This window comes from Chiloscyllium punctatum, chromosome 2 (assembly GCF_047496795.1).
Source record: "Chiloscyllium punctatum isolate Juve2018m chromosome 2, sChiPun1.3, whole genome shotgun sequence".
In the NCBI taxonomy this organism is placed as follows: domain Eukaryota; kingdom Metazoa; phylum Chordata; class Chondrichthyes; order Orectolobiformes; family Hemiscylliidae; genus Chiloscyllium; species Chiloscyllium punctatum.
The window spans coordinates 13761771-13772447 of NC_092740.1; the positions used below are offsets into that span (position 1 = coordinate 13761771).

The 10677-nt window shown below is 43.5% G+C and overlaps 1 protein-coding gene across 2 annotated transcripts in view; it reads right to left on the reverse strand.

Moving 5' to 3' along the window:
• Positions 1–10580, reverse strand: part of haus3 (HAUS augmin-like complex, subunit 3) — a 39694-nt gene extending 29114 nt beyond the window's left edge. Inside the window, exons 1-2 of one of the 2 annotated variants that reach the window (XM_072593727.1) lie at positions 10428–10580; positions 3862–4860 (exon numbers count right to left, since the gene is read on the reverse strand). In XM_072593727.1, the coding sequence (XP_072449828.1) occupies positions 3862–4776 (915 nt within the window). In that variant the 5' untranslated portion in view covers positions 4777–4860; positions 10428–10580. Of the gene's footprint in view, positions 1–3861; positions 7871–10427 lie in introns of both variants that reach the window. The other variant, XM_072593736.1, reaches the window with a different exon arrangement.
• Between the last annotated feature and the right edge of the window lie 97 nt (positions 10581–10677).

Sequence of the window (10677 nt, forward strand, 5' to 3'; positions counted from 1 at the left end):
AGAGTTTCACCTCCATCTTTATTCCAGGCCCTGGAGTGAGAGGACGATCGTCCATGTGCACAGAGACTTGAGTTCTGTCTCCTCAAACAAGTTTCTTAATGATTTATAGTCATTTGCCAGGAGGAGCATCCAGATAAGGCAACATACATATTGATTGGGTGACCATTACAATCAGCAAGAGTCAATATTAAAAATTAAGGCATCTGCAATTACACAATAAATGTCCTTAACCTTGTTAACTAGCTTCATATAATGAACACTTTTCACCTGGTTAACTGACTTTACATACTGAATGCTTCATCTTGTTAAAAGGCTTTCCATAATGAATGTTTTTTCACCTCGTCAGCCCACTTCCCTTGCCTCCAGCACCTCCTTGTTCACTGCAAATCCTTATCGGATCGGAGTCATGCTAGCTGAATCTTTTTGTTTCATAAAACTCAAAAGTGAACTCTTTCCCTACACACATTCTCACTGTGATGTAACAACACCCACAGCATTGATCAGAAGGCCTGATGTCTACAGAAACAGTAACATAGAAGCAGAAGATAGAACATAGAACAATACAGCACAGAACAGGCCCTTCGGCCCATGATGTTGTGCCGAACTTCTAACCTAGATTAAGCACCCATCCATGTACCAGCTCTGCATCATATCTAAGTCCCTTTGCAAACGACAAATGCCCTCCTCACTGTCCACAACTCCACCTATCTTCGTATCATCTGCAAATTTACTGACCCACCTTTCGACTCCCTCATCTAAGTCATTGATAAATTGATAAAAGATGCTGGTCATGATTTTCCAAAGCTCCCTAAACAAGAAAACAACCGCAGAAGATTGGAAGTTGGCAAATCTAATACTGCTATTCCAGAAAACAAACAGTAGCGCAGGCCAGTTCTTAACTGGGTTTTTTTTTATTTCATTCTGACAACAGACTGATGGGTAATAAGTACCAGTCCAGCAAATTACTTCCAAAAGTTTTTTTTAAATTAAAAGAACCCTGCCAATATCCTTCAGCCTCTTATGTTTCAGTGAAGTAATCTCTCACACTCCAGTGAATATAGATAGACACAAGAAAGCAGGAGTATTTGCAATACAGGGACAATCAGGGTAATGGGTCAATCAGGACTAAAGATGAGGAGAGAATTTCTTCAGTCAAAGAAAGGCAAGTCTTTAGATTTCAGTATCCCGAACGATTCCCCCCCCAATATATTTAAGTGAGAGGCATAGGTTTTTGCTAACTCAGACAAAGGAATAAAGAAAAAAGGGTGCAGGCAGGAAAATGGAGTTGAAAGTGGAGATCAACATATCAAATAGCAAAGAAGTTTCAGTGAATATAAATTATGAGCTGAAGTAGCTCAATGAAAATTGATTATGGATAGGACAGAACAAGGAGTTTAAAATACCAAAACTGAACAAGTAACAAGATCACACAAAAATAAACAAATAGTATCATTTTGCGTTGTAAATGAAGCATAGCAAGAATGCGATCACCAATTTGCAAGAAACAGGTCACAGTTGAGTACAAAAAAAAAGGTAGCAAGATAAGTATGTGTAAAAATAAAATCTTATGTTTACCTCACATTTAAAGTGCTTTGCAAAAGAAACTGTATCCCTTGACACTCTCCCTAAAACATTCAATTCAGGCAATCTCACTAACACCCCTACTATGGTCTAAGCAATGATAGAGCAACATAGACGTTATGGCAGAGGAGGCGGCAATTCAGTCGATATTTGCCAGGAGTTTCATAGAACATAGAACAACACAGCACAGAACAGGCCCTTTGGCCCACTATGTTGTGCCGAACATTTGTCCTAGCTTAAGCACCTATCCCTGTATCTATCCAATTGCCGCTCAAAAGGTCACCAATGATTCTGACTCTGCCACTCCCACAGGCAGCGCATTCCATGCCCCCACCACACTCTGGGTAAAGAACCTACCCCTGACTCCCCCCATACCTTCCACCCTTCACCTTAAATTTATAACTAAACCTGCTTTTGTATTGTATTCAATTAAAAAAACATAGTATCCTTGATCTCATTAAGGGCCTTCTCAACATGTCTTGTGACTTTCATAAAAGTGTGTATATACATCCACGGGTTTCTAACCCTTCATCCCCTTTAAAAAAAAACTGTACCAATTGGATCTAATTATCTCATTCAATCAACAAATCATGTCACATATACCGCAATACCAGCCTCTAAGTCATTCCTGATCACTTCTTTCCAGTCTGATAAAATAATTATTTTGCAATCTTCGTATGCATGTTGCCAGTTTCCTTACTCTCCATGGGCCTTAAATTGGCCTTCTTCAAACATGTTTTGGTGAGGAAAAAACCAGACAGCCAAACTAAAATTATTTTGCAGTAGTACACACAATGTTACAAGAGTTTTGCTAAGTATTCTATCAAACATTTCACAAGATGGCAAAAGGTGAGAAATCCCATCAGAAACGAATTGCCAGAACATTTCTCCCCCCCCCACCACCACCACCAACAATGCATTATTACGTGGGATGCAGGGTTCATAAACATCTCCAACAATTGTTGCTCATCCCCAATTGTCCTCAAACTGAATAGCTTGCTAGGCTACTTCAGCGGTAATCACAGTTATGCCTCAAGACCATAAGACATAGGAGTGGAAGTAAGGCCATTTGGCCCATCGAGTCCACTCCGCCATTCAGTCATGGCTGATGCGCATTTCAGCTCCACTTACCAGCATTCTCCCCGTAGCCCTTAATTCCTCTAGACAACAAGAACCTATCAATCTTGGCCTTGAAGACATTTAGCGTCCCGGCTTCCACTGCACTCCGTGGCAATGAATTCCACAGGCCCACCACTCTCTGGCTGAAGAAATGTCTCCGCATTTCTGTTCTGAAATGACCCCCTCTAATTCTAAGGCTGTGTCCACGGGTCCTAGTCTCCTCGCCTAACAGAAACAATTTCCTAGCATCCACCTTTTCAAAGCCATGTATTATTTTGTACGTCTCTATTAGATCTCCCCTTAATCTTCTAAACTCCAACGAATACAATCCCAGTATCCTCAGCCGTTCCTCATATTCTAGACCTGTCATTCCAGGGATCATCGGTGTGAATCTCCGCTGGACACGTTCCAGTGCCAGTATGTCCTTCCTGAGGTGTGGGGACCAAAACTGGACACAGTACTCCAAATGGGGCCTAACCAGAGCTTTATAAAGTCTTAGTAGTACATCTCTGCTTTTATATTCCAACCCTCTTGAGATAAGAGACAACATTGCATTCGCTTTCTTAATTACAAGTCACATGTATGCCAGACCAGGTAAGGATTGGGGGATTTCCTTCCCTAAAAAAGGACATTAACAATACAGATGAGTTTTTACAATTAGTGCTTTCATGGTCAGCATTTCTGAAATTCTTTCAATTTTCTTTACTAACAAAGCAAATTCCATCAGCTGCTGCGCTGGGATTTAAACCAGAGCGTCCCAGAGGCTTAGCTTGGGCCTTTGAGTTGCTGGACATTATGACTGGAAAAATCTCTCCCCCTGGTCCGGTGCAGGTCCAAATCCTAGCATTTTTCTTTTAAAGTTTAAAAGGTGTGGGCAGTTGGAGAAATTTGAAATACAAAAAAAAACTGACAACAATACATTCTGAAGCTGCCAGATTGTGGTACATCTCCAATTCATTCAATAATGTCCTCTTGGAAAGGAAATCCACCACCCTTACCTTGGTCTAGGTTTCATGGTTCCAGTGTTAAATGCCTTATGAAGCAGCCAGTTATATTTTGTTTAAGCGAAACAGAGAAAGATTTGGGCAGACATGAGCCTTAAAACTAAGCAAAAGACCATTTTAAAAAATCAAGATTTTTATTACTCAAGAACTAGCTTACCTTTCTGTTTCGCATCAAGGAGATTAGTTGCTCCATATGCTGCAGTCTAGCCTTGGTGCTCTGTTCTTTTGCTTTTGCTAAAACTAACCGTTGCTGACCACTGTTGTATGCTGCTTGAATTCTAGCCATTTGTTGTTGATAATCTGTGCGTACCTCACTGCACTCTCCCTGTAAGGTTTGAGAGGTTATGTCCACCAGCTGAAACTTTTTTATGTCGGAGCTCTCAACTAGCTCAGTTATGCCTTTAAAAAGCTGCTTCTTTGTATATTCAGTAAGAGCTGCTGTGCATTGTTCTTCCTGCTGCAGATAGTTATCCAGTGAAAGCTGAGACAGAAATATGGTCTTATGCACAGGTCGCCTTTCTGATCCAGTAGTTGAATATATGGCAGTAAGCTGCTGAACGTCTTCAAATACCTTTGACAGAGTAAAATTAAATTTAGCATTTTCAGCAACCAACTGTTCTTGTGTCTCTCTCAACAACTTGGCACATTCTTCCTCCTCATCTCTTAATCTCACTGGCATATGATGTATTCCCGAAGCCATTAACTGCTGCTTATTCCGTCGCTGGACCTTAAGATTACGAATCAGCTGTAGCGCCTTGACCTCCTCTTCCAACTTCTCAACCGTCATTTCTGGCAGGTTGCTGTGTCTTGACTCTGCACCCTTAGGGCAGGTTGCCAAGACCTTATCCAAGTCTTTCTGGCTCAGATAATTTTTTGGTCCAAGGCTTTGTAACTCAGTCAACTCTTCTGCAGTCAATACATGCTGTTCATTTATACTATGACAGAACCACTCGATCAATTTCTTTTCATCTCCAATATCAAACCACCAATCAAAATTCTCTCCATTCAGTTGACTGGCTTTAGGATAAGCAATTCTCCTTAAAGTCTCTACAAATATTTTCCCACCACTCATAGTGGTTAGTGCATTACCATCTGTTCTGGGGTCTGAATGAATGGAGTTTTAAAATATCCAACTGCAAAGTGGTATGCTGTATGTCTGCATTAATCCCAAGCAGAAACATTGCATTAACAAAAATAACTAACACTTCTAAAATCAAAACAAAATCAGATTAAAAAAGGGACAAAGGTTCAAAGAAATTCATATTTTCAGTGACAATGTTTCCTTTAACAAGGAAAAACATTTTCGTCAATACTTGAAATAACAGTTAAAAGAAATTACATTTTCTCAAAGACAAGACAATGCATTCCAGAGATTTAGATTAGAAGTACAGTCTTTTCTTTCATGTTAGGATGAATGAATTTTTCACTGATTGCTGGAATGCTACTTAGAAAGGGAAGCAGTTCACCTGGGCAAGGCAGACACAAGTGGCATTAACGTAAGAAGTTGTAAGGTTTTAAGAAAGTTGAGGGAATACAATAAATTTAAGTGACTTTTACAGCACATATATGTAAATACATATAACATATTGAATGAAGTTGATGAACTGCAGTCTCAGATTGTATCATAATGTTATGATATACCTGGTTAAAGAAAAAGACAGCACTCAGTACTAAATTTTGCAGAATATAGCATGCTGTCAAAAGATAGGGAAAAGAGGAAGAACATAGAACATAGAAGAATACAGCGTAGTACAGGCCCTTTGGCCCTTGATGTTGCGTCGATCCAAGCTCACCTAACCTACACTAGCCCACTATCCTCCATATGCCTATCCAATGCCCGTTTAAAAACCCATAAAGAGGGTGAGTCCACCACTGCTACTGGCAGGGCATTCCATGAACTCACGACTCGCTGAGTAAAGAATCTACCCCTAACATCTGTCCTATACCTACCACCCCTTAATTTAAAGCTATGCCCCCTCGTAATAGCTGACTCCATACGTGGAAAAAGGTTCTCATGGTCAACCCTATCTAAACCCCTAATCATCTTGTACACCTCTATCAAGTCACCCCTAAACCTTCTTTTCTCCAATGAAAACAGCCCCAAGTGCCCCAGCCTTTCCTCATATGATCTTCCTACCATACCGGGCAACATCCTGGTAAACCTACTCTGCACCCATTCCAGTGCCTCCACATCCTTCCTATAGTATGGCGACCAAAACTGCACACAATACTCCAGATGCGGCCGCACCAGAGTCTTATACAACTGCAACATGACCTCCGGACTCCAGAACTCAATTCCTCTACCAATAAAAGCCAGTACGCCATATGCCTTCTTCACCGCACTATTTACCTGGGTGGCAACTTTCAGAGATCTGTGTACATGGACACCAAGATCCACACTGCCAAGTATCCGATCATTAGCCCAGTACCCCATCTTTTTGTTACTCATACCAAAGTGAATCACCTCACACTTACCCACATTGAACTCAATTTGCCACCTTTCTGCCCAGCTCTGCAGCTTATCTATATCCCGCTGTAACCTGACACATCCTTCCTCATCGTCAACAACTCCGCCGACTTTTGTATCATCCGCAAACTTGCTCACCCAACCTTCTAGCCCCTCCTCCAGGTCATTTATAAAAATGACAAACAGCAATGGTCCCAAAACAGATCCTTGCGGAACACCGCTAGTAACTGCACTCCAAGATGAACCTTTACCATCAACTACGACCCTCCGCCTTCTTCCAGCCAGCCAATTCCTAATCCAAACCTCCAACTCACCCTCAATGCCATACTTCCGTATTTTTTGCAGTAGCCTACCATGGGGAACCTTATCAAACGCCTTACTAAAAGGCCCTACTGTATAATTTATTACAAATGACATGATTATGCTGGGGAAAGAGAGAAAATATTAAAGGCAGAATCTATTTATAGTTAAAATCAGATATTGGAAAAATCCATCAGGTCTGGCAGCAACTGTGGAGAGAGAGACAGAGCTAACACCATGAGTCCAAGGCGTCAGAAGAAAAACTATCATCCTCCTGGGCATTTTCTAATGATGAGACCGATGCAAATTTGCAAGGAAACTACTGAAAAGTGCAAAATAATATTAACAGAAGAGGGGGGATATTGTTTACCCTAATACATACTTTGATAGTAATGTAAAACAAAGCTGTAGATGCTAGAAATCAGAAAATCATTGAACAAACTGAGTAGGTCTGAGTGTCTGTGAAGAGAAAGCAGAGTTACTGTTTCAACTCCAATGACCTTTCTTCAGAAGAGTCTTTGATAGTCTAAGAGTGGATGTTTGATGGTTTTGTACATGGTTTTAAACAATTTTGTTCAGGAGAAAATTCCTCATCAATATTCTATTCCAACTAGGAAAGAGACATTTATGCCAAAGTCATTGGAAAAAGGAAGTAATCAAAATACTGAATGAGCTACATAAATTGTTATAATGACGTTAGTCTTTAAAGTTAATAATTGACTGGAACCGGATGAGATGCACTGGGCAATGATGATGTGGAGGTGCCAGTGTTGAATTGGGGAGGACAAGTTCAGCCACAACACCAGGTTTAGTCCAACAGCCATCTGACAAAGGAGCAGCACTCTGAAAGCTTGTACTTTCAAATAAACACATTGGACTATAACCTGATGTTGAGAGTTTTTTGACTTGGTTCACTGGGTAATGAGGGATGAAAAAATGTCAATAATCTTCCATGCTTGCTTAGGTGTTCACAAGACAATTGGAAAACTTAAATGCTATGCATAGCCATTGTAGACAGTAGAAGAGCTTGAGTTAGTGAATAGATTTTTAAGATTTGTAATTAGCAGCAATAGTGACAAATGCAAGGTGTTATGATGAATTTTGATAGGAAGTATAATTTGGCTTCCATTGGAGTGATGTACAATTCTGCCCCTTATACATGATGTGAAGACACTGGAGACACTGCAGAGATGATCCAAGAGAATGATTTTCAGGATGACGAACTTCAGCAAGGTGAACAGATTAGAGATGGGTGAAATTGAGGACTGCAGATGCTGGAGATTAGAGTTGAGAATGTGGTGATGGAAAAGCACAGCAGGTCAGGCAGCATCAAAGCAGGAAAATCGACATTATCGACATTTCATCAGGATGGGAGCAGTCATTTGCTAGAACAGTGTTGCTAGAAAAAAAAATTGAAGCTTTTATGTCCTTATACTCACTGGTCATATTTCACAATTACCAAATCAAAGGAAAAAACTGCGCGAGGATTAGATTAGATTTAGATTCCCTACAGTGTGGAAACAGGCCCTTCGGCCCAACCAGTCCACACCGACTCTCCTCAGAGTAACCCACCCAGACCCATTTCCCTCTAACTAATGAACCCAACACTATGGGCAATTTAGCATGGCCAATTCAGCTGACTTGCACATCTTTGGACTATGGGAGGAAACTGAAGCACCCAGAGGAAACCCACGCAGACACAAAGAATGTGCAAACTCCACTCAGACAGTTGCCAGAGGCAGGAATCGAACCTGGTGCTGTGATGCAGCAGTGTTAACCACTGAGCGCAGCAAGTGGATTAACAAAAACCTGCAAAACGTATTTCTAAGCATTTTTTAAAAATAACGCATTTATAGGGTGCAGGAATTGCTGGCAAGTCCAGTATTTATTGCCCATCTCTAATTGCCCAGAGCTGATGCAGCAGGAGACGTTGGTTCAAATCCTACCTACGAGAGGTAATAACATCTCAAATATACCTAGAGTAAGGCTCAGTAAAGCAGTGAAAAGGACATGAGTGAAGCAGATAGTTTTTTTTAAAACCTCCGACTCTGGTTTAGTGATTAGACTCTTAATATTTTAGTTTTTTGGGTAGCGCTTTTCTTTGAGGGAGTAATGAATGAGATGAGATTTGCTGATGGGAGACTCCCAAAACTGGGAGAATTATGGGCATAGCAAAACTGCTCTGGTTCTTGAAAACACCAAAGAGAGGGAGGTAGATTCTGGATTAGTGATGCTGGAAGAGCACAGCAGTTCAGGCGGCATCCAAGGAGCAGCAAAATCGACGTTTCAGGCAAAAGCCCTTCATCAGGAATAAAGGCAGAAAGCCTGAAGTGTGGAGAGATAAGCTAGAGGAGGGTGGGGGTGGGGGTGGGGGTGGGGAGAAAGTAGCATAGAGTACAATAGGTGAGTGGGGGAGGGGATGAAGGTGATAGGTCAGGGGAGGAGAGGGTGGAATGGATAGGTGGAAAAGGAGATAGGCAAGTAGGACAAGTCCGGACAAGTCATGGGGACAGTGCTGAGCTGGAAATTTGGAACTAGGGCGAGGTGGGGGAAAGGGAAATGAGGAAACTGTTGAAGTCCACATTGATGCCCTGGGGTTGAAGTGTTCCGAGGCAGAAGATGAGGTGTTCTTCCTCCAGGCATCTGGTGGTGAGGGAGCGGCGGTGAAGGAGGCCCAGGACCTCCATGTCCTCAGCAGAGCGGGAGGGGGAGTTGAAATGTTGGGCCACAGGACGGTGTGGTTGATTGGTGCGGGTGTCCCGGAGATGTCCCCTAAAGCGCTCTGCTAGGAGGTGCCCAGTCTCCCCAATGTAGAGGAGACCACATCTGGAGCAACGGATACAATAGATGATATTAGTGGATGTGCAGGTAAAAATTTGATGGATGTGGAAGGCTCCTTTAAGGCCTTGGATAGAGGTGAGGGAGGAGGTGTGGGCGCAGGTTTTACAGTTCCTGCAGTGGCAGGGGAAGGTGCCAGGATGGGAGGGTGTGTTGTACGGGGGCGTGGACCTGACCAGGTAGTCACAGAGGGAACGATCTTTGCGGAAGGCAGAAAGGGATGGGGAGGGAAGTATATCTCTGGTGGTGGGGTCTTTTTGGAGGTGGCAGAAATGTCGGCGGATGATTTGGTTTATACGAAGGTTGGTAGGGTGGAAGGTGAGCACCGGGGGTGTTCTGTCCTTGTTACGGTTGGAGGGGTGGGGTCTGAGGTGTGGGATGTAGAGGAGATGCATTGGAGGGCATCTTTAACCATGTGGGAAGGGAAATTGCGGTCTCTAAAGAAGGAGGCCATCTGGTGAGTTCTGTGGTGGAACTGGTCCGGCGGAGGCTGAGGAATTGGGAATACGGGATGGCATTTTTGCAGGAGGTAGGGTGGGAAGAGGTGTAATCCAGGTAGCTATGGGAGTCGGTGGGTTTGTAAAAAATGTCAGTGTCAAGTCGGTCGTCACTAATGGAGACGGAGAGGTCCAGGAAGGGGAGGGAGGTGTCAGAGATGGTCCAGGTAAATGTAAGGTCAGGGTGGAATGTGTTGGTGAAGTTGATGAATTGCTCAACCTCCTCGCGGGAGCACGAGGTGGTGCCAATGCAGTTATCAATGTAGCGGAGGAAGAGGTGGGGAGTGGTGCCGGTGTAATTACGGAAGATCAACTGCTCTACGTAGCCAACAAAGAGACAGGCATAGCTGGGAGGTAGAGTTAGCCGCCGAACGGAGGGGCCGAGTGGCCTCAGGCACACGCACGTGACCTATCGCGGGAAATCAGACCGGGCAGCATCGCGAGCACCGCAAATGGGAAGCAATTCGGGGGGGGGGTCTCACGTTTTGTCCTACATCCACACTCACACCGACTGAGAGAGTCCGGCATGGGGCCCCTCCACAGCTCGAACCCGCGGCGGGTAGGCCTCAGGCATCGCTGAGGTAAACGCAAGAGAATGAGGGACCCCAGCCCGATTCTCACCTCCCGGCTCTCCGAACAATGGCGGTACACTATTCCTGAAGCGTGATCCAGTTCAACTGAGCCTTATTCGATAATTTTTCTTTCCTATCTCTGTAAACACACTCAGAATTTCCCGCCACTCCTCGTCCGTTAGCGCGTCTGCGCATTTCATGCAGACCGGGGGGGGGGGGGGAACAACGAGTTCATCGGGGAGACAAGAGGTGACAACTTTGCCGACGGCGCCCAGCCGTTGGGAGGACCGGGTTGACAG